Genomic DNA, 24,086 nt, shown 5'->3' on the forward strand with positions numbered 1-24,086 from the left:
GGGTGTGTTGCTAAGTGTGTGTGATCCGTGGGATATGAAAACTGAGATAAAGAAGGACAATGGGTAACAGAAATCCATCTTCCCTGTTATTCTGAACTATGAATAAAACAATTCTTAGTGCCCTTTATCTCAGTTTTCTGTGTTTTTTTTTTTTTTTTTCTTTTTATTATTCACTACACAGGAAGCACCCAGGATGCGGGAACATCGTGACATTTGCACAATTTTTATTTATCGCTGTGGAAGGCTTCCTCTTTGAAGCTGATTTGGGAAGGAAGCATCCAGCTATCCCAATAAGGTATGGCACATTGAAGTCTCTTTTTAGCCTTTTTTTTTTTTTTTTTCCTAAGTTAAGAGCTTTTCTGGTACCTATACAAAAGGAATATGAGGCATCGTTTTATAAGATTGGTACCAAATATATCAGTAGAATAATTCATTTTCTGAATTTAATACATTGTGACACTGCAGGGAGCCTATTCTTAGAATAAAATTCCTGCCACGACACTTAAAATAACTCTGATGGAGGCAACTATATATATGTGTGTGTGTGTCTGTCTGGTATATGGTCAAAGGCCTGGTGTGACAACCAATTTTTAACCAGTTATGCATATTTTCCTCTTGTTGGTAAAGTTATCAAATATGTTAAGAGTGGTATCGTTGTTACTTTTAAAAGACTAATGGCTTTTGGAGATAGAGGTGGTAGTTACACAACATTGTAAGTGTACTAAATACCACCGAATCGTTCACTTTAAAATGGTGGATTTTATGTTATGGACTTTCAACTCAATCAAAAGAAAATGAACTGCAAGCTAAGGTAAAATTGTTGCTTCCAGACCTCCATCCATTAGTCCAAATTTGCATAACTATACTCATGGGGCCAAACAGAAAACAGGGCAGATCTTATAACGAACAGTGTATTGAAAACAGCATTCTTGTTGTGAGAGACTTGAAATCAAAGTGTTTTTTTTTTTTTTTTTTTGCGGTACGCGGGTCTCTCACTGCTGTGGCCTCTCCCGTTGCGGAGCACAGGCTCCAGATGCGCAGGCTCAGCGGCCATGGCTCACAGGCCCAGCCGCTCCACGGCATGTGGGATCTTCCCGGAGCGGGGCACGAACCCGTGTCCCCTGCATCGGCAGGCAGACTCTCAATCACTGTGCCACCAGGGAAGCCCTCAAAGTGTATTTTTTAAATTTAATTTTATTTTATATTGGGGTATAGTTGATTTGCAATGTATTAGTTTCAGGTGTACAGCAAAGTGATTCAGTTATACATATATCCATTCTTTTTCAGATTCTTTTCCTGTATAGGTTATTACAGAATACTGAGTAGAGTTCCCTGTGCTGTACAATAGGTCCTTGTTGTTAAATTAAAAGACGGAACCACACACACACCAAGTGTAATCCATCCAGTTGTATTTAGTAGGATAGTGTCACTTAATCCCTTCGAGAGGGACGTTCTGGCGTGAATGCATCCAAGGACTGGCTAAGATTCATTGTTGTTATTTTGCAGCCTTCCTGAGTAGCCCGCTGTAGAAAATCTGGCTGAATTTTGTTACTAATATTGCATTTTTAAATATCCCAAGGTGATGCTAAATATTCTGAATACTTTCCCTTCCCCCATTGGCTTTAGTATCTGCATAAAACGTTCTGCTCCCAAGACCAGCATTTATATCAGAGTAGGAACCCCAGCATTTTTTGATTCCTCTGGTCCTTTCCCTCCTCCTTCCACTATTTCTTTCTTCTCTGGCTGCCACTAGCATAGTTCAGGAACGCATTCACTCTCGCCATGACTTTTATAGTAATAGCCTGGTTGGCTGACCTCCTGCCTATCACCTCTTCATCCCTCCATTTCAGCTTCCTACCATTGTATCACGACACCCACTCCACATGCACTCAGGTCACTGTTAGATTCAAAGTGAAGCCCAAACTCCCTAACCTGCCCTTGGAGGCTCCCCATGAACCTGCCCTAACAACCATGCTCCCATGTGTGCAATTCGTGCCGCTTATTTTATTTTCTATCTGGGAAGACGTAATCAAAATCTTGCTCGTGTCATTCATCCCCATGAGCGATTTCTAGGCAATACTATGTAGGCAGTGATGTGGAATAGTTGGAATTAATTATCCTGAAAGAACTTGATGACCTCTGTCTCCAGATGGCATCTGTTCAAGACTGAACTAGGAAAATTGGGCAAGAAAGCTTGTGAAATCACCAGTAGTATATTATTTATAAGCTGTGAAGTAGTTCTCACCAGTAACTTTGCATGTGTGTATTACTGTGTTCTGCATTCATCGTAAAGCTCTTCAGACTTTCCAGACTGTGTTCTTTTAGCCCTGGTGTGCACGGGCAGATAGCCCCCTACCTCACCAGGAACGCAAAATCGGTTCTTGTCAGGGAAGATAACTTGAGACTCACTGCTGTCACCTTCTCCAGATGTGCAAAGGTGAAAAGGATGGGGATCTGTGCTCAAAGACTTTCGACAATTCCTGAAGAATGTGGAGCCACTTATTCACCTTTGCCCTGCATTCTTTAGCCTTGTACTTCAAATATTATTTTTCCCCTGTTGAATGTATTAGGTTGAATCATATGAAATTGCTGATGTTCAATCCCTTTTGACCTACCAAAAAACGGCATTTTAAATGGTTTAAGCTGATACGTATGAAAGGCATCTTAAAAATTATGTAATTAATTTATTTGTTTATAACTTGTTATTTGTGTTCATCCCTTTATCTTTCTAAATAATTAGAGTTCCTGGATTTCTTTTAGTTTTTGCTTTTTATTATTATTTAAAGACCTATACATTCTCAAAAAACAGGGGCCCTAATTTTAAATACAAATCTATGCAAGTCAAATGATGCCCTCATTAATTTGGAGGCCACTGGTTCAAGGTGGGATAATTTTAACAGTTGCTAGGGTGAAAGTAAGCCTTGACTTAGCACATCTTTTCTTTAGAAACAGTGAAAATTAATAGTATAAACAAGTGTATAGAGGAAATATTTGAGAGAGTTTAACAATTTTTAAGTTCTTTAGAGCTACATGAAAATTATATACAAAGAACTGATACAATAATAAAAATTATCCATTCACTTCAAAAAACCTATTGCTGTCTATCAGGTAACTCTTTTTGAAGCCTCATTTATAGTTGCTGTACGTACTAGAAAAATATTAAAATAGCGTTTCTTGGAACACATTCTATAGTTCAAACTTTTCCCACGTTATTCTGGCTTTGTGAAGTATTTTCATATGTACTTGGTGCTTGACTTCACATGGTAATAGTGATCCGATCTTTTAATCCAGAGGAAATAAGCACAAGACTTTTTAAACCAAAAATATGTATTTCCTTCTCTACTTGGTTTTCTTGAAATCGTGGATCCTGTGTGATGAGCTGTCGTCTCTGCCTCTCAGGTACTATGCCATAATGGTGACCATGTTCTTCACCGTCAGCGTGGTCAACAACTACGCCCTGAATCTCCACATCGCCATGCCCCTGCACATGATATTTAGATCTGTAAGTCTGCCGGCTCGTGTGAACATGTTCCTCTGGAAAATGCAGCACAGTGGGTCCATTAAACACATGACAAAAGTGGAAAGGGCCTGTAAGGAGTAAAGTCTAGGGTGTAAGACTAGGTCTCATGGATGAATAAGCAGAGGCTGGCTTTCATCTGAGAAGTAGGGCAAAAAAATAGGAAAGTGGGTGGTTTACTTTTATTTATCAGAGGTCTTACAGGTGATTAATAAAAGGAAAGTTAAAATTTCCCTGGATAACAGATTTTACCTTTAATTTTCTTCATCTGGTTGGTTTTATATTCGTTCTTGCTATGAATGTTATTTATTTCTCATCACTCTTTGTTTCTTCCATGAAATTACGTTGACTTCTAGTACATGATATAGATACTTCTCTTTTCTGATTTGTTTTGAAAATAGAGACTTCAGATAATTACATAAAAGGAAATTCTTGAAGGTAGCGTTTCTCCCAAAGCAGCAGAGGTTTTCATCTTTGCCTCATGCATGGTGGGAGAGCTAGTTTGTATATAAATAAGAACAGAGTGTTCCCAGAAGAACAGGAAAGAAACTCCAGAGGGAATATAGTTAGGATTGCAGAAGAATGCAAAATAGGTAAAAATTGGAATTATAACTTTTCTGTGTGGCCTGAGATTTTTGTGAGATGGAATGTGCTGTCCCTAAAGCAACTTTCCAGAGGTGATTATAATGACTAAGATGACCTTCAGAGCATTGATCACAGAATAGACTTTCAGTAGACACTTGCTGATTGATTGACAACTTTCCAGACAAGAGACAGATCCCTGCACAACTTCATTCAGTCAAACTGGGCGAGGAGAAGCTTGTTAAAGGCTCCTATAAATCAGATGGGAAATTTGACAAAAATAAGTCCATAACATACTTCATTCCTGCTAGCCCAGCTTCAGCTTTGACCCCTTATTGAGAATTGATCATTTTTATTCTCATTGTCAACTTTAAAATGTTGTACAATTTTACGTGTAGATTGTTACGGTTTGTAACTTCTGCCATCCTAGCAACGTGGTGTACCTCACTCATCATTCATCCTAACCTCCTCCTTTCCAGCTGTTTCCCCCACCTTGCCCCTGTTCATACTTATCTTGACTTGTGTTATCTCCTTTCCCTAGTGCACTAAAACTCTGTTGTCTCTTTTCACAGGGTTCTCTAATTGCCAACATGATTCTAGGAATTATCATTTTGAAGAAAAGGTAAACAATACTCTTTTATATTTTGTGTACAGGAAGGATAAGCTGAGCCCCAGCCATAAGCTCATCTGGATTCCTTTTCTCATAGTGATGATAAGTTGGTGCTTGGCCATCTGCCTTGTTTCTTAGTTCTGTCTGTGACAGTGGTGCTCATTCCTGAGGCAGTGGACCAGGTGAGAGGCCCCACCTGTGGCTTTGGAGCAGCATATTCTCTGTGTAGAATTAATAAACTCCTGTCATTGTTGACTCTTTAGTACCATACTAATCTATGAAGCCAATTGCTCTAGAACTTCACTGTCCCACGTGGTCACCACTGGCTACATGTGACTATTTACATTTAATTTTAAATATTAAAAAGTAAATAAAATTAAATATATAGTTTCTCCATCTCACTAGTCACGTTTTAAGTGCTCAGCAGCCACACGTGGCTAGTGGTGACCGCCTTGGAGAGCCCAGATGTGGGGCGTTGCCAGCTTCCCTGGAGTTCTGTGGGACAGTGCTGTCCTAGGAAGCGTACAACATAATGAGCTAAGAAATAATCATACGTATTATAAAGAAAATTGCTAACAAAGGCCCAAGTGGCCAAACAAGATGCGATGAAAAGTTTCAGGACCGTTCTTTGTAACTGTCACCGGTGGCTCTCTCTGGGTACGGCTGGGAAATATCAGAAGTATCTGGGATGCTGTTGCCAAGCATTTGTCTCTCACCTTCATTCGGAGCCTCACTCCCAGGGAGGAGAGGTGTGGGGCAGAGACAGCCCGTGCAGTCTGGAACACTTCTCAGCGGGAAGTTCATGCTCACTGTTGAGACCAAAATCGTGCAAGCTGGTGCCTGCTTTTCAATGTATTCAGTACCCAGCCCGAAGTATTAAAACTCTCCATACCAGCTTGGAAAGTAGCTGTCAATTCAGTGTGGGAAGCTAGAGTTTTTAAGTAATAAGGGCTGTGTCATGAAAAGGCTCCTTATCATGAGCTGTTTGTCTCCTGAGGCTTGTGTATTCCCCAGATAAGCACCATTGTAGTTGATTTCTTTTCTAGGTTCTCTCTATTCAAGCACACAGAGGTAATGGTCAGGTTCATTATCTTTGAAGGGGGACCCCTGTGCTTCTTGGTAATGTAAAGGTCACATTGGGACAGAGCCGTGGTCTTTCCAACCTTTGATTTTGGCGCATAGCAGGGATACAAAAGAACTTATTATAAAAGGAATGTATTCTCCTGACATACCCCAAATGTCAGGGGGCCTTAAACATTGCAGTTTTCCTTAAGAGCTTGTTTTTAGTCTGTCATCTGGAATCTCTCTAAGTCTTTTTTGACTCTCTCCAGTCTGTATCCCCCAGAGAACAGGAATTTCCCTAAGCTAACTAATATCATGGTTTAGTAATTCTCTCCTTTTGTTTATCTTGAGTAGCACCCGTCAAGTTTATAGTGTGTTCCCTTTTCCAGGATTTGAAGACCAAATCTATATTCACCTTAACCATGCCCTTCATTATTGTTTAGGCCTGAATTTGAGACCTCCCTATCTGATCTTTGCAGACTGGAGAGTTCCCTTACGTTTCTGTCTGCCCGCAGCAGCGCCTGTGTCCTCGCCCGCCCCTCTTCTCTAGTGTGGTGTGCCTGGCCCCTTGCTCTGCCCCGCAGCCAGTTCCGTTGGCCATTTTCTGAGGCGCTGTGACCTGAACTATACAAAGTATTTGAGTAGAAAACTTCAGATGTAAGGTTTTAACTTCTTTTCATTCCTGTCTGAGGCCTTTTGCTTTATCACCAAGAGCCTGAGAGGGACGTTAATTGATACTATTTTAGTTAATGTGAAATGCCACTCTTATTACTGCTAATAGTCCTATTAGTTTCATATTACTTGCTTTATCCAACTATGCCAACATTTCAAAACAATATTTAAGAGACGTAAAGACAGTGCCCTCCCCTGCTGCTTGTCCCTGATATTCCTTCCGCCCTTCCTCTCATGCTGTGTCTCTTCACACTCAGGTCTGGGCCCCAGAAGCCAGGGGAAGCAACAGGCACCCCTTAAGATCTAGCAGGCTTTCATCCGGACTCGAGAGCAGGATGGGCTGTCATGTCTGGTCTGTCTTTGTTTTCTGATGAAACAATCTATTGGTGCACAAACTACGGGAAACAGACTGTCTTAAACACCACCAGAAAGGGCGCTGTTTAGAAACTAGTCGGCATCCTGATTCTTTTCACGCACAGACTTACGTGGACTCTGCTGGGAAGTGCTCCCCTTGATTGCGTTTTGGTGACCTGTACTCTCATGAACCATCTGACTGTCAACGTCATGTGGGAATTTGTATCTGTGCTTTCCTGAGGTGCTCTTTTTCTTATTTTTGCAGATACAGTGTATTCAAATATGCCTCCATTGCCCTGGTGTCTGTGGGGATATTTATTTGCACTTTCATGTCAGCAAAGCAGGTGGTAAGAATCTGTTCACAAATGATTTCTATTCACTACTTGCCTTGGGGGCCCAGGTACTTATTAATGATATAATAAATGTAAATGCTCATGTAATACAAGGATTTAAATCTCTGAAAGAGAAGAGTAGAGGGAAATGGGTAACATAAATATTTCCCTTGTCTTGAGGCCCCTTGAATGTAGTTCTGGTCTCTGTACCTCGTATTTTTTCTTATTTCCTAGACTTCCCAGTCCAGCTCGAGTGAGAATGATGGATTCCAGGCATTTGCATGGTGGTTTCTAGGCAAGTACAGTAATTACAATAAAGCTAATTGCCTCTGCAGTTCTGTTTTCAGAGGTTTCTCCTAAGGGATATGTTTCTTGGCAAGAAGCTTTGGCTAAACAAATTATGCCATAGAAGAGAGAGGCACCTGGGATTATATATCTCTGAACCTTAGTGTTCAAGAAACGAAAAAAAAAAAAGTCTGTATTCATGGTAGCGTGTTCTACAGCATGGATGCTGTCTTGGTTGCCACTGGTGTAGGAAGAAAAGTCTGTGTCTAGTTGCCCATCACACTCTCTGGGAGCAACAGAGTATCATCCATTTCTTTATGATCCGTCTGCTGAGCAGAAGCTTCCACAAAAGGAGGGCACATTACAGCAGTTGACTCTTTAAGTTTCCAAGGGACCCATTTCTAAATCTTAGATTTATTTTCCTCATAAGCTGTTCCACATGGCAATGTTCCCAAACCTGACGGATCATCACAATCTCCTGGGGAGTTTTTAAAAATACAAATCTCTCTTTGTTGAATTAATTAAACAACTCCTATAGAGCTTTGCCCTTGCTGTGTATGATAGAGAGGGGAAAGTTAGTGATGGCAATAAGATATTGAGACTGACCAAATGGAAGAAAAGTAGCAATGAAAGAACTATTCTCCTCGCCTCTTGACTTTGAAACTTTATCTCTTTAGATCGTTGTTCTTAACATAGAAAGCTCTTTATCAGCTATTAGAAAGATACTTTATCCAATAAGAACTTGCAAAAGACATGAACACACAATTCATGGGGACAAAATTAATGTTCAGTAAACTTATGTTCAGCCTTGCTAGTCTAGTAATCAAAGAAATGCAAATTGAAACCAAAATGCAGTACCTTTTAATTTTGGTCTCTTATATTGGCAAGATAATAAATGATTATTCTCATTGCTGCTGAGGATGCAGTAAGGCCACCATTTCCATATAAACTGTTTATGGTAAATTGACACAGCCTTTCTGGGAAAAAAAGTATGTGTATGTATTGAGTTTTTAAAATGTCTACAACCTTTGACTCAGTAATCCCCCTTATGAGAGTGTATCCTAAGGAAATAATCAACATTTTGTTTAAAGATTTATGTACTAGGATGTACATTGATTTTAATGATGAAATAATTGGAAGTAACCTAACCATTCTATTATAAGACATTTAAGTATGGTACATCCACATGATAGAATAATATGCAGCCATACTTTTGAAAAAATTTTAATGAATGACCTGAAGGAAAATCCAGGAAAAAGGTCGTGAAGAAAGCAAGATATAAAATTATATATTCATTATGATCCTGTCTCAGCATAAAATATCTACCTACGTATATACACAGAGAGAGGTAGCAAACTGTTTAGGACTGGATGGTAATATTGTGGTTGATTTTTATTTCTTCTTCAATTTTGTACATGTTGCACATTTAGTGTGTAATGTTTGTAGAACTTAATGTTCTTTAAGAAAAGATCCTGGAAGTTAGCAAATGCAGGCATCTTGTAACTCGATGTTTGCTTTTTAGGTATTGGGGCACTGACTTTCGCTCTTCTGATGTCAGCAAGGATGGGTATTTTCCAAGAGACTCTGTACAAACAATTTGGGAAACACGCCAAGGAGGCTTTGTTTTATAATGTAAGCAGTTTCTTGAACCCAGGGAAGATGAAAATTATTGAGTTGTTATTGTTATTGTAATATGTTATTTCAAATGTGATATGTCATCCTTCTGATGTAGTCGAAGGATCAGATCCAATAAACTGTTTTGGGGCCCACGGACTTTGGCACTTTTAAGAGGCTGCCACAGTTCTCTACACGAGGTGATCATTATCAGTCAGTGTGAACAGAACATGTCTGCCAACCAGGAACAACCCCAAGGGACAAGGAACCCAATGTTCCTATAGATGAAATCAAGTTAAAACCACTACGGAAACCTAGAAAGGGAATAGAAGTTTCAGAAATCCCATGCCGAGGAGAATGTGTGCGGTCAGGCATTTGGGAGAGTTGGGGAAGATGGGATTTGAGGAGTAAGTCCCTCAGATGGGCCTTATTCTTTTGATGGAGAATTTAATTAGTTAATTATATACGCTTTCGCTTCTTGTTTGAAACTGCTGATCTAGAGCCACCTCCTCTAACTTTCCTCTTTCTCCCCCGTCTTTTCTGTTGAAATAATGCCCGGCTCCTCAAGGTCATGGTGATATCATTGCCTCCAGATTCAGTAATCTCAGGGATTCCTTCCCTGCCAACCGTTTGTACTGAAGTTGCAGACAAGCAACTTGAGACATTTACTTAGAGCTAGAGTATGCGGCTGAGAATTTAAAAAATAAAGGAACATTCTGTTTGGTTTCCGTGTTTCTTTTAGCATGGCACCTGGTGTATAGTTAACTGCTTGGTAAATGTTTACTGTGATTCCTTGTTATCGTGGTGGTAGTAGTGGTGGGTTGTTGTCAAGCACCTTACCTTTGCTTACCTATTGTTTCCCCTTCCTCTTCAATCTCTTCTTATTCTTGTCTTCATTTCTTTATCCCTGACTTCATATTGTCCTCCACTCTCTTTTCCCACTAGTTTCCTGAACACCCTAAAATCCGCCTGCACGTTCCATATAATTTTTAAATCCGTTATAGTAAATAGTAAGATGTAGCAGATCCTTTGGGCAGAATGACTGTGTGTTTCAATTTTCCATTCCCTTTTGTTGAGGAAAGGATGCTGGCTCTATTTTTTTGCTTTGTGTGTAATGACCATCAGACTTCAAAGGGCAAGAACTGTAATTTGGGGGTTGGTATCATGCCCTACAATGTAAGTGGTCAGTAGCACTGGATACTTTTAACTTAATAAATAAGTCTGACTTGCTTTTCTTGATATTGCTTGTTAAACAACTTGTAAAACTTTCAATCAGTGTAAAGATACTCTAATTCTTCTATAATGTTTTTGCATTTAAATTTACATGAAATGTTTCTTCCCCTAGCATGCCCTTCCACTTCCTGGTTTCATCTTCTTGGCTTCTGACATTTATGACCATGCCGTTCTATTCAATAATTCTGGTGAGTTTGGGGTTACCTAGTAGAATTACCTAACAGTTTCAGAGGCAGCGTCTTCATTTTACTCTCGACTTGACCACTGCTTTTTTCATGGTCTTATCCAAATCATCTGTCACCCTGGAAACAGTCCCCATTCCACCTTCCTGGAATATAGTGCCATTAATCAGTGGTTGCAGCAGCAAAAGCCTTTCTAGGCACTTCCCAGTCAATGAAGTAAGACAGTATCCTCAGATTTTCTGTTTTGCTGTGGAATTTGTGTTTGCATTTGAACGTGCAATGTATGATGTTCTGAGAATGCAAACAAATAGTAATAATACTGCAGTGACTGGAGCCGTGAGAAGTTGGGCAGCAGTCCAGCTTCTTTACCCCTGTTCTCTGCTGGGAAGGGCAGTCTGCTCACAGATCCAGGCCGAGCTGCCTCTGAGCAAGGAGGAACAAAAATGATGACAGGGCTTTTTCCTAGTTACAGGGCAGATAGGCAGCAGGAGTAAACAAAGTTAGTTCAAATGTCTACAGTGTAAGTTAGCTATTACTTTTTTTTTTTTTTTTTTTTTTTTTTTGAGGTACGCGGGCCTCTCACTGTGTGGCCTCTCGCATTGCAGAGCACAGGCTCTAGACGCGCAGGCTCAGCGGCCATGGCTCATGGGCCCAGCTGCTCTGCAGCATGTGGGAATCTTCCCGGACCGAGGCACGAACCCATGTCCCCTGCATCGGCAGGCGGACTTTCAACCACTGCGCCACCAGGGAAGCCCCTAGCTATTACTTTTTAAAGGGTTTCATAAATTAGCTAATAATTGCCAGTTAACTTCAAATAAATTACTGATATAATCCTATTATCTACTAAAAGACATAGCTTGTTATACAGACAAACGAATACACAAGGAACAAATACACACTTTTAAAATTAAGTCTTCATGTTGCTCAGCCCTAAAATGGTAAGTGTATTTTGTAGAATGACAGTAAGGTGGTGAGTAAACGTTTGTTTGCTATCTGGTCACAGGTTGTGAAGTTGTGACTGTTCTCTGTTTGAGTTTGCAGAATTGCCTGTCCCGTTTGCTTGCAAAAAGTGTGATGGTGGCAATGTGTAAGACAGTTTTTAAGGCTCTGAATTACTCAATCATTTCTGACTTTTTTTTTTTTTTTTTTTTTTGGCAGTATGCGGGCCTCTCACTGTTGTGGCCTCTCCCGTTGCGGAGCACAGGCTCCGGATGTGCAGGCTCAGCGGCCATGGTTCACGGGCCCAGCCGCTCCGTGGCATGTGGGATCTTCCCGGACCGGGGCACGAACCCGCGTCCCCTGCATCGGCAGGCGGACTCTCAACCACTGCGCCACCAGGGAAGCCCCTGACTTTTTTTTATTGAGGTATAATTGACATATAGCTGATTTTTGATGCAGTGGTTTTTAAGGTCTCTAAGAGTCCCCACATAGCAAAGGGCTATGGAAATAAACACATTATCAAATTCCTTAGGATTGATATTGATTTAGTTACTAGAATGCTCCTTCTAAAAGTCACAGGGATGGGTATTTTTTTTTTTTTTTTTTTTATGCGTTACGCGGGCCTCTCACTGTTGTGGCCTCTCCCGTTGCGGAGGACAGGCTCCGGACGCGCAGGCCCAGCGGCCATGGCTCACGGGCCCAGCCGCTCCGCGGCATGTGGGATCCCCCCAGACCGGGGCACGAACCCGCGTCCCCCGCATCGGCAGGCGGACTCTCAACCACTGCGCCACCAGGGAAGCCCCGGGGGATGGGTATTTTTATAAAAAATTTTTTAACGTCTGCTTTCAAAAAATTGAATCTTTAGAATCATTCCTAAGTGTACATTTTTTCCTCTTGCTTAAGTGTCTCAGATGAACGTGTTATCCTGGAATATTCTAAGGGAACTGTACATCTGTCTAAATACTTTATGTCATGCTGATTGTCTTTCCTCAGCAAACTGATAACGGTGAATCTCTGACGTGATTAAACAGTAATAACATTTGTTGACTTTCTTTTCATTTCAATACTTGCTAAGTGTTTCAAAGACAGTAGAATACCAAATTATGGGGATTTCCCACTAGTCCAGACATACAATTTTAATAAATTATTTATATATATGAATTTTTATTTTTCGCAAAAGAAAATTAATGTTCATTTACTAACCAGATCTCAACATCACTTTGTTACACTTTCCTCAGTTATGCTGTATAATTCAAACCCCACAAACAATTTAGCAATATAAAAAAAAACGACCCTTTGAGGATTACTATGTCCTTATTCTCTGATCTTGGATATTTTATTTCCTCCCACATATTTAGTGTGCAAGTCTCACGACATAAAACTACCATAAGAACGTATTTACAGGAAGGAAAGTTACAGTTCATTGCCCTACACGTGAGCTAATTTCATTTTACCAGTTTCCTTCCTGACTCCATTCGCATACGTTCTTACATAGTCGTAGTCCTTGTGTAGATATAATTTTATACTTGCTCTTTCACTTTCATTCTGAGTTTTTTATATGACTATATATAATCTTTACGATTTTTTTTTTTGTCACGTATATAACGCCTCATCTAGTTTGCTTACCTTAGCTTACATAGTCCTTGCTCTATCACTGGACATTTAGATTGATTCAGAGTATTTCCTTATTATAAATATGACTGCAAAATATATAAAACTTTTTTCTTTTGAATTAACTAGGATTAATTCCTAAGAATAAGAAGCAATACTTTTATGGCTCCTTAATACATACTGTGAAATTGATTTTTAAAACAACACCAGGGCTTCCATGGTGGCGCAGTGGTTAAGAGTCCACCTGCCAATGCAGGGGACACAGGTTCGAGCCCTGGTCCGGGAAGATCCCACATGCTGTGGAACAGCTAAGCCCATGCACCACAACTACTGAGCCTGCGCTCTACAGCCTGCAAGCCATAACTACTGAAGCCTGTGCGCCTAGAGCCCATGCTCCGCAACAAGAGAAGCCACCGCAATGAGAAGCCTGCACACCACAACGAAGAGTAGCCCCCTCTCGCCACAACTAGAGAGAAAAGCCTGCGCACAGCAACGAAGACCCAACACAGCCAAAAATAAATAAATAAAATAAATAAATTTATAACAAAACAAACACCAATTTATGCTATCACCCACTGAATGGCTGCTACTTCCACTACCACCTTGCCAGATTAGGATATTATTTATAACTGTTCAATTGCTAACTTAATAGATATAGAATGGTACAGCCTTGTATAATTTAGAATTCTTTGATTAAGGATTGAACATATTTCCAAATGGCATTTAGTTACGGGTTATATTACATCTTGTGTTAACTGTCAGTTAAGACCATATCATTCTGAAGCTCTCTGTGTTTCACACTCTTTCTCTGTAAAGTGGGGTCCTATTCAGGTGAACGGTAAAGAGTTTTTTTTTTAAAGTAAAATAAATTAAATTTAAGAAACCAGTGTAATGACTCTTGAGGCTGGTGTAGCCTCGAATCAAGGCAAGTAAGTAGTGTGTGATCCAAATGTATTTGCAAGAGAAATACCGCTTCTATTTCTATTATGTTCATCTGTGTTACTTTGTTCAAAAAGATGAAAACATAAGCTGTTGGAAGTGATAAAACTCTCTCTCCTCTTAATCTTTGCAGAATTATATCAGGTTCCAGTCGTTGGTGTGATAGTGCCCATCATGTGGTTCTACCTCCTCATGAATGTCATCACCCAGTATCCTTTGCACCCCTCTGCCATATGGCCTTTGCTGTGGTATTTTGGCATAGGAATGTTTATTCCTTTCTTCTAATGGTGCAGTGCCATGAGTTTCGTTTTTGCCTTGATCTCTCCTGCGGTAAGCAGGAGACAGACAGGCCCATCCAGTGAGCTCCTTTGTTGTGGGAAGAAGGGGGGAAGAGATGCTGGTGGTGTGGAGGGTCAGTAAGTCCCAGGGCACCAGGAAGGAAAAGCTCTGGGTGGAGGTGTAGAAATCAATGGGTAATTAAGGGTTAGTGTATGACAGAAAATGTGCTGTGATTTCTACATGGAGTTTTCAGTGTCCTAGGATGTTTCACAAGCTGCCACAGAATCCTGCAAGAAATTTCAAGTTAAGTAAAACCTGATTTTTAAAATGGCTCTTTGGAACCACTGGTAAGTCCATTATAAAAATCGTTGAGTCTTTGAAACAATGAAAGAGATTGAGATGGACCTCATTCCTCTGAAGTCACCTCATTCGTTTGCCCTACAGAGTTCTTTTTGGGAGGAGGTGTGATCACCTTTACCGAGAGCGTTACCTTCTGTCATTACTGGGGAGGCGACTTCTCTGTAAACTCTGGCAAGAATCCAGGATAAGAATAATAGGAGGCTTTCAGGCAGTTTCAAGTTAGGATCCACAAATGGAATGGCAAGCCAGGAATTCTACAGGATATTCTAGCAAGGAAGAGCCTCAGGGCAGCTGTAGCCAACCCCATGTTTTTTGGGTCCTAGAACAGAAGGTTCTCCCACTGATCTCTGGGTTGTCTACAGAAAACCACCTTAACCCTGCCCCTCCAGGTACGTGTGCATCCGGGGCGTCTTCATCCTGACCACAGAATGCGCCTCCCTCACCGTCACCCTCGTCGTGACTCTACGCAAGTTTGTGAGCCTCATCTTTTCCATCTTGTACTTCCAGAACCCTTTCACTTGGTGGCATTGGCTGGGCACCTTGCTTGTCTTCATTGGGACCCTGATGTACACAGAGGTGTGGAATACCCTGGGAGCCACCAAAGGCCAGCCTCAGAAGGAGGCCAAGAAGAGCTGAGGCCTTCCTGGGGTAGAGAGACCCGAGGCTAGTGAGCCAGGGGCTGGCCACCATTTCACCTTGGTTAATGCTGAATCACCCCCCATGTGCCAGAGAATCCTCAGAGGGACGCACTTCTCAGATTTCTCATGCCTATACAGACCAACATTTGTGGACCCTGAATAGAAGCCCCCAACCCTGAAATAGGAAAAAAAAAAAACAGTTCTCCACTATTGAACAGCCTTTCCAGTTGTTGTTTCTACCAGAATTTCAGCACTGTACCTTCTTATTGAAATCTGAGTCCCCAGAGCTACTAGTTTTACATCCACTGTCTTGGACAAGATTATCCCTGTCCTGATGATTCTCTGCTGTAACAGTCTTTATCCTCCTGTGGCCTTTCCCTTGTTCCATTAACCTGCCACCCACAGCAGCACTTTTCAGGCAGACGCTCCAGGCACCCCCCCCCCCCCAACCAGGAATAACCGAGTGGCCCGGTGAACCGACACACCGGGATGCTGGGGCTGGGCTTTCTCCTGTGTGTTGGGAAAGAAGCAGGTGTCCCTGTGCGCCCTGGTGACCCCGGGGCAGGACTGGTGGGAATCCTTTCCCACATTTTTCCTTTTTCTGTTTCTATGCAAAAGTCATATGCTTTCACACCTTTTGCTTTCTGTACTTAGAATAAACCTGCAGCATCTCTGTATGGCACAGTGTTAATAAGGAAGAAAGGTTGTGTATGAATTGGGAAAGAGAGACTTTTTCTGTCTTCTCTCAGTTTTCTGGTTCATTAGCCTCGAGCTAAGATGGTGACGCCAGGATGGCCCAGGAGAAGCTGGCTCTGGGGGCAGGGGCACACAGAGAGCACAGACAGGCACTGAGGGTGGGCTCCACGTGGGGGAGCTCCGCCTGGCAACTCTGATAGTTATGACCAGCCAGGCTAATGAGTGAACCAGTATATTCAGTGGGTGTGGGTGTGGTGTATCAGTCAGGCCAAATCACAACTAAAATGGGAATTTTTTTGGGGGGGGGATGTCATCTTAATGTTCTTGATGGGTATGGGAGTGTGTGTGTTTTATCATATGTATTAATAGAAACATGCCCCCCTTTTGCTAATCATTTCAAAGGTCTGGTTTTCCTCCCATGGTATAACTTTGAGAAAGAAGTGTCAGGATGCCACATGTAGGTGTGTGTGTGCTCTCGTGTGGGTTGTGATCACTTGGGAGAAGAGGAGAGCATGAAAGTCAGTGTTTTTATTCCCTTGTCCTTCACTCAGTTCGGACCTTCATTGTCTCACGCAGGTACGTGCTCTGGAGGCCGTCAGACTTACCAGCCCATCTTTTTGCACACAGACAGAGGCCTCTCCTTCTGCGCTGGGTTCAGGTTGTGTTCTTATATCGAGGTTTGGCTCTCAGGGTCTCTTGAGCTCACCCAGGGTGTGGTGTGTTTATTCTGCTATCTGGAGCTCTTCTCTGATGGGTCTGTGATAAGTACCCTAGAACCACCGGGCTGCCTTGGGGAAGTCCCTTAGGTTGCTCGGGTTTTTTGTTACATAAAATGTGGATGCTGTTTCTCCACCTAGGTCACAGGGTTTTCTGATCAATTTGTGGTTCTGGACATGGACAGCTGTTCAGTGCCAGTGAAGGTCTCTACTAAAAGATGCGGAATTAGGTGTGAACTTGTTCATGGACTCAAAAGGTACTGTAGAGTTCCTCAGACTGATGGTGCTATAAATACCGTGTGTTAAATATCCTCTTAAAAACAAGAACAACAAAAGCTACTTTTCTTATTGTTTAATAGAAGAACCTGTCCCCAGGGGCTATTTGATTGCTGCATATCTGGAGTCTTGACAGGATAACTCCTAACAGGATAGAGCCTTACATGACGTAGTATCACTTTTTTTATGCTGATGGGAAATATTACAATTTTTAGTTACTGAAACAGTGTTGATGTACACAGACAGCATTTAACTGGGTCCACGAGGTTTTAGATTCTGGCTTTAGAGTGTGTGTGTTCCGCAGTCTGAACACCTCTGCTGGTCTTATTAACAGGAGGAGATGTATGGACAGAGTAAGGCACTCATACAGTGAAATAAGCGCATGTAAGAACAGAATGTCTGAAATGCCCTGGGAATTGGTTTTTTTCTCTAGTATTTGGTTATAAGGAAATAAATCTAACAGACACTAGTTAATACTTCTTTAAACAATTTATTCCCCTTGATTAACTTATTTTTCAATCCAAGTTGAAACTGATTTCAATCCCTGTTCAAAGAGCAAAGAAACCATTTTACAGAGGGTCAGACTCATCCCTAACTGGAGGAGAAATGTCTATTAAATGCCCTTCATCTTTCTCTGGGTCGAGACCATGTAATTTTGTGCCCCAGAGGTAGAGGGTTTAGTTTGTTTACACGAGAGATTGGTGTTTAAGGCATCCAAGACTCTACCCTTAGAACGAAGATCAAATAGCAAATGACTAGCCAGAAAATGGTGTGTGTGTGTGTGTGTATACACCTGTGTACTCACTTCACAGCTGGACCAGAGTCGTGAGGTACCAGGAGAATATGGAGGACACTTGAATTATTTTATTTAATGTGTAACAGAACCTTTACCACAGTTCTATTGTCATATTATAAATGTTTTCATTTTTTATTAGGAATTTATTTTTGATCCTTTCTCTTTTTCATCCAGCTAAAACCGTTAATGCATTTGACAAGTTTCTATCTAGTTCTAAAGTATTTAGACACAATCCAAATCGTTTTTTCCTTCTTCGTGCCCAGTTATCCAAAATGAATACGGTACTTTAATTAGGTCATTGTGTCAAGTGAAGAAAAACCACGAAAGCTGAGCTGATCTGTGCCACCCCTACCAAACCCCTTCCATTCTTCTGGGAAGGTCACCTGATCATTCTGAAGGATTCTAAAATCTCGCGGTCATTTTCCTGAGCACGTTTTCCTCCCTTCTGCATGTTTTTTTTCACTTCTGATCCCCCACTTGCAGTTTCTTCAGCAACCTCTGGTCACTCACGTAGTTTTCTACTAATCTTGTATCTGTTTATGCCTCTATTCTTTGGGGCCTCTGGGTGTTTCTCTGTGGATTTTTACAGGGTATACGTATCCGTGTAGCATGTATCTTGTTATGCATTGATACTAGGGGAGTGTGTCCATAAGGATGCGAATATCTGGCACAGTATGTGAATGTACATGTAGATGAATATGAATGGGATTTAATGTAATAATGTAATGTGAAAATATTTATATGTCCTGTTGTAGCTCAAAGTGGGGCTGAGACTCCTTACCACGTTCGTGTCTCTATTTGGAAGCAGTAGTATCTGTATTTTGCTCATTTTTACCCTGCCTCCAGCTGACTTCACTCTCAGTGCCAAATGCCTGTGGTGAGAGGAGGTGGAAAGCATTAGGTCAGGAGGTAATTGTAACCAGTGAATTAGCTCTGGGCTGGTGGACATGCTCATTGGTGGACAGCTGGCATATGAGACAATGTAGCAAAGACCTGAGCATCTCCACAGATGCACATTGAGAGGCACCCCAACGTAGAGATCTGAAATCAAGATCCTACAATTTGTTGTAGTTTGTTTCTCTTTGGCTAGGAGTAAATAGAATTATGAGCATTTTGGTCTCAATCTTGGGTTGAAAGAACTGTCAATATAGATAAAATCCATTTTTATTACAGATGCGTGACCTTTGAAAACGAGTATAAACAGTGTCAGTAAAATAACTAGTCATAAGCATTGGAATATGTTCAGTGTGTACCAGGCTGGGGTGGGAGACTCTGTAGTGTGCTCTCTCTTTCTAGCAGCTTCCTCACAGTGGACCTTGCAGAGAAGGGAGGGACCAGGCTCTGACTTTTGTCCCATGAATAAATAAACCCTTACCAAGAACTCTTATTCCCTCAAGTTTCGGAGAAACCTTCTAATGGTTCCTGATACCCATTCCCACTCTTCATCAGTTGATTAGCAAGAAAACGAATAAGACGAAACATCCCTAAGATTCTAAGCCAGAGAGGGAAGGAAGGATACACACCAGGAGTTGTGGGTATTCGGCTTTTTGTCCTCCGGTTGCATGGTGGGAGGAGGGCAGAGCATTACAAATTTAGCACTTTCCATCTATTTGACGCTCAGTGCCAGGAGCTGCCCTCAGGGGACCATTAAAGATGCTTAAAAGTTTCTGGAGTAGGCTGCCTGGGGTGACCCTTACATCTCCAAAGCTGGTATAGTTGGTTTGCATCAGCTGATGCCTAGAGCTCATTGTCTTTTTGTCTCCTCAGTATCATACTGAGACATTCCTCTGAGCTTTACCTACTTAAATCACTAAGATCCTGCAAGATGTCCTCAATTTTCAATCAAGTAAGGCAAGCTGTGAGGGTACCAGAGATAGGTGAGGGGAAAAGCTTCGTCTACATTTAGAAGAAATAAGACCCATATTTTTTAAGGGAAAAGTTGTAATAATTCTTTGGCACATTGGATTATTTATAGTTTTTAAGATGTAAAGAAGACTCCTGTGAACCGAGAGAAGCAGTAGTTATTCCCCAACGTGATAAAACTGTCTTTGTGTATCACTTGCAATCACAAATCATTTCTGTGTGAGTTGCTTTCATTCCAGAGAATGGCATCATCCTCCAAAGAAAAAGGGGATGGTTTTTAAGTAGGATTTCTTAACAGATTATGTGTTGTGGGGCTGGGGAGGGATGATGGGGATTTGACTTATCCAGCCTCCGAGCTCTTCATTCATATTGTGATTTAAGAACAGAGATGGGGGAGGAGGGGACTAGACAGCAGCAGAATATGTAGAACAGCTAAGACATTAGTGGGTATTCAGATTTTGAGCTGTGTAAATATCAGATGTCGGCTTCCAGCCTTACGAGTTATTTGAGCTGAGAGTTAAGGAGGAAAGGGACATTTTGTGAATAAAATGTTTTGCCAAACAAATTGAATGAGTCTTTTTACTATGATTTCTTATAAAGAGCTATTTTCTACCTTCAGAAACAACTCATCAGACACCTGGTTTTTTATCTGGAATTGTACAATCATTGCTTTTTAATAAAAGTGATAAATTTCTTGCAGGTGTTTCCAGTCACCATTACCTTTCAAGTGCTTGTGTGCAGTTTCAAAAGCTCTACAATTTTTGCCTTGTATAGTGGTGGGACATTTTACTACAAATGATGGTAAGCAACGTGTCTTCTAATGCCTGGCAGCTGGATCAATCACAAACCACTTCTCAGGCTACAGGTCAGTTTCTATTTAAGAAATTTAAAGAGGATCGGCTTACCTTGGGAGATTTTAGAGGTTCATGGCAGTAAGTTTCTGTAGCAAATCTCTCAAAACCTCTTTGCCTTAACAGAAACGTTATTTTTGTAATGTTGCAATGGCCAGCTCTCTTTATCTTCCATCTGTTGCCTTTAAATGAATCTTTTTTTTTTTTAAACATCTTTATTGGAGTACAGTTGCTTTACAATGGTGTGTTAGTTTCTAAATGAATCTTAATGCAAAAGCAACTTTCAAAGCAGTTTACCACACCCAATCTGTTTTTTTTTTTTTTTCAGTATACTCAATTTACAATAATATATTAGTTTCGGGTGTACCACATTGTGACTCAAAAGTTTTATAGATTATACTCCGTTTATGGTTATTACAAAATACTGGCTGTATTCCCTGTGCTGTATATATAATATATCCTTGTAGCTTATTTATTTTATACATAGACGTCTGTATCTCTTAATCCCCTACCCCTATCTTGCCCCTCCCCCTTCCCTCTCTCCACTGATAACAGCTAGTTTATATATCTATATATCTGTGAGTCTGTTACTTTTTTTATTATATTCACTAGTTTTCTTTTTAGACTCCATATATAAGAGATAACAAATAGTATTTGTCTTTCTCCGTCTTATTTCACTAAGTGTAATACCCTCCAGGTCCATCCATGTTGTTGCAAATGGCAAACTTTCATTCTTTTGTTTGGCTGAGTACTGTCCCATTGTGTATATACACATCTTTATCCATTGATCAGTTGATGGACACTTAGGTTGCTTCCATGTCTTGGCTACTGTAGATAATGCTGCTATGAACATTGGGGTGCATGTATATTAATGTTTTCATTTTCTTTGGATATATACCCAGGAGTGAAATTGCTGGATCATAAGGTAGTTCTGGAGCTTTTTTGAGGAACCTTCATGCTGTTTTCCACAGTGGCTGCACTAATTTACATTCCCACCAACAGGGCACGAGGGTTCCCTTTTCTCCACATCCTCTCCAACATTTGTTTTGTATGGTCTTTTTGATGATGGCCATTCTGACAAATGTGAAGTAATATCTCATTGGGTTGTTTTTTTTTAATTGATTTATTTTTGGCTGCGTTGGGTCTTCATTGCTGCGTGCAGGCCTTCTCTAGTTGTGGCGAGAGGGGGCTACTCTTTATTGCGGTGTGTGCAGGCTTCTCATTGTGGTGGCTTCTCTTGTTGCGGAGCATGGGCTCTAGGCACATAGGCTTCAGTAATTGTGGCGCACGGACTCAGTAGTTGTGGCTCACAGGCTCTAGAGCGCAGGCTTAATAGTTGTGGCACACAGGCTTAGTTGCTCCGCAGCATGTGGGATCTTCCCGGACCAGGGCTCGAACCCATGTCCCCTGCATTGGCAGGCGGATTCTTAACCACTGCGCCACCAGGGAAGTCCTCTCATTGGGTTTTGATTTGCATTACTAATCTGATGATTAGTGATGTTGACCATCTTTTCATGTGCCTGTTGGCCATTGTATGTTTTCTTTGGAAAAATGTCCATCAGATCTTCTGCCTGCTTTTTAATTGGGTTGTTTTTTGATATTGAGTTGTATGAGCTGTTTATATATTTTGGATATTAACCCCTTATCAGTCTTATCATTTGCAAATATCTTCTCCCATTCAGTAGATTGTCTTTTTGTTTTGTTGACGGTTTCCTTTGCTGTGCAAAAGCTTTTAATTTTTGCTTTTGTTTCCTTTGCCTTAGGACACAGATACAAAAAAATATTGCTACGATTGATGCTGAAGAGTGTTCTACCTGTGTTTTCTTTTTGGTTTCCAGTCTTACATTTAGGTCTTTAATCCATTTTGAATTTATTTTTATATATGGTGTTAGAGAATGTTCTAATTTCATTCTTTTACACGTAGCTGTCAAGTTTTCACAGCACCACTTATTGAAAAGACTGTCTTTTCTCCACACTTATTGAAAAGACTGTCTTTTCTCCATTATGCATTCTTGCCTCCTTTGTCCTAGATTGTCCAGAAGTGTGTGGGTTTATTTCTGGGCTATTATGTTCCATCGATCTATGTGTCTGTTTTTGTGCCAGTACTATACTGTTTTGATTACTGTAGCTTTGTAGTATAGTCTGAAGTCAGGGAGCATGATACCTTCATTTCCATACTTCTTTCTCAAGATTGTTCTGGCTATTTGGGGGTCTTTTGTGTTTCTGAACAAATTTTAAATTTATTCGTTCTAGTTCTGTAAAAAAAAAATGCCATAGGTATTTTGATAGGGAATGCATTGAATCTGTAGAGTGCCTTGGGTAGTATGGCTATTTTAACAATATCAGTTCTTTCAATACATGAACATGGTACATCTTTCCATCTGTTTGTGTTGTCTTCACTTTCATCAGAGTCTTATAGTTTTCTGAGTACAAGTCTTTTACCTCCTTAGGTTGGTTTATTCCTAGGTGTTTTATTCTTTTTGATGTGATTATAAATGAGATGGTTTTGTTAATTTTGCTTTCTAATGGTTTGTTTTTAGTGTATAGAAATGCAACAGATTTCTGTATATTAATTACGTATCCTGCAACTTTACCGAAATCATTGATGAAGCTCTAGTAGTTTTTTTCGTGCTCTCTTAGGATATCCTATGTATAGTATCATGTCATCTGCAAACAGTGATGGTTTTCCTTTTTTCCTTTCCAGTTTGAATTCCTTTTCTTTCTTTTTCTTGTCTGATTGCCATAGCTAGGACTTCCAATATGTTGACTAAAAGTTGTGAGAGTGGGCATCCTTATCTCATTCCTGACCTTAGAGGAATAATTTCAGCTTTTCACCATAGAGTATGATGTTAGCTGTGGGCTTATCACATATGGCCTTTATTATTGTTGAGGTATGTTCCCTCTATACCCGCTTTCTGGAGAATTTTTATCATAAATGGATATTGAATTTTGTCAGAAGCTTTTTTTGCATCTGTTGAGATGATCATATGCTTTTTATTCTTAATATGGCTTTTATTCTTCAATTTTTGTTTATGTGGTATATCACATTGATTTTGATATTGGACCCATTCTTGCATCCCTGGGTTAAATCCCACTTGATCATGGTGTATGATTCTTTTCATGTATTGTTGGATTTGGTTTGCTAGTATTTTGTTGAGGATTTTTGCACCTGTGTTCATCAGTGATACTGGCCTGTTTTCTTTTTTTTCTGATATCTTTGCCTAGTTTTGGTATCAGGGTGATGCTAGCCTAGTAGAATGAGTTTGGAAGAGTTCCTTGCTCTGCAGTTTTTTGGAATAGTTTCAGAAGGATAGGTGTTAACTCTTTTCTAAATGCTTGGTAGAATTCACCTATGAAGCCATCTGGTCCTGGACTTTTGTTTTGGGGGAGTTTTTTTTTTTTTTTTGATTATTCATTCGTTTAATTACTGATACTGTCCATATTTCTAGTTCTTTGTGGTTTAGTCTTGGGAGATTGTATGTTGCTAGTATTTGTATGTTTCTTATAGCTTGTCCATTTTATTGGCATATAGTTCACACTAATCTCTTATCCTTTGTATTTTGTAGTTTTGGTTATAACTTTTTTTCATTTCTGATTTTATTGAGTTGATGAGTAAGTATAGTTAGAGGTTTGTTACTTTTGTTTATCTTTTCAAAGAACCAGCTCATACTTTCATTGT

The 24,086-nt window shown here is 40.5% G+C and overlaps 1 protein-coding gene across 10 annotated transcripts in view; it reads left to right on the forward strand.

Moving 5' to 3' along the window:
- SLC35B4 (solute carrier family 35 member B4) overlaps positions 1-24,086 on the forward strand; it is a 60,239-nt gene that overhangs the window by 20,053 nt on the left and 16,100 nt on the right. The window contains exons 2-12 of one of the 10 annotated variants that reach the window (XR_004351445.1): positions 182-295; positions 3,400-3,502; positions 4,672-4,721; positions 7,063-7,144; positions 7,364-7,424; positions 8,937-9,046; positions 10,374-10,449; positions 14,066-14,141; positions 14,961-15,045; positions 16,482-16,563; positions 20,257-20,421. Coding sequence is in view for 6 of the 10 variants with exons in the window: in XM_032643220.1 (XP_032499111.1) it covers positions 182-295; positions 3,400-3,502; positions 4,672-4,721; positions 7,063-7,144; positions 7,364-7,424; positions 8,937-9,046; positions 10,374-10,449; positions 14,066-14,141; positions 14,961-15,045; positions 16,482-16,667 (943 nt within the window). In the remaining 4 variants the exon portion in view is untranslated. Of the gene's footprint in view, positions 1-181; positions 296-3,399; positions 3,503-4,671; positions 4,722-7,062; positions 7,145-7,363; positions 7,425-8,936; positions 9,047-10,373; positions 10,450-11,601; positions 11,809-14,065; positions 14,142-14,960; positions 20,122-20,256; positions 20,752-24,086 lie in introns of those variants that run through there. The other 9 variants (XR_004351444.1, XM_032643223.1, XM_032643224.1 and 6 more) reach the window with 9 other exon arrangements.

The sequence above is a fragment of the Phocoena sinus genome, chromosome 9, assembly GCF_008692025.1.
Source record: "Phocoena sinus isolate mPhoSin1 chromosome 9, mPhoSin1.pri, whole genome shotgun sequence".
NCBI classification, from domain to species: Eukaryota; Metazoa; Chordata; class Mammalia; order Artiodactyla; family Phocoenidae; genus Phocoena; species Phocoena sinus.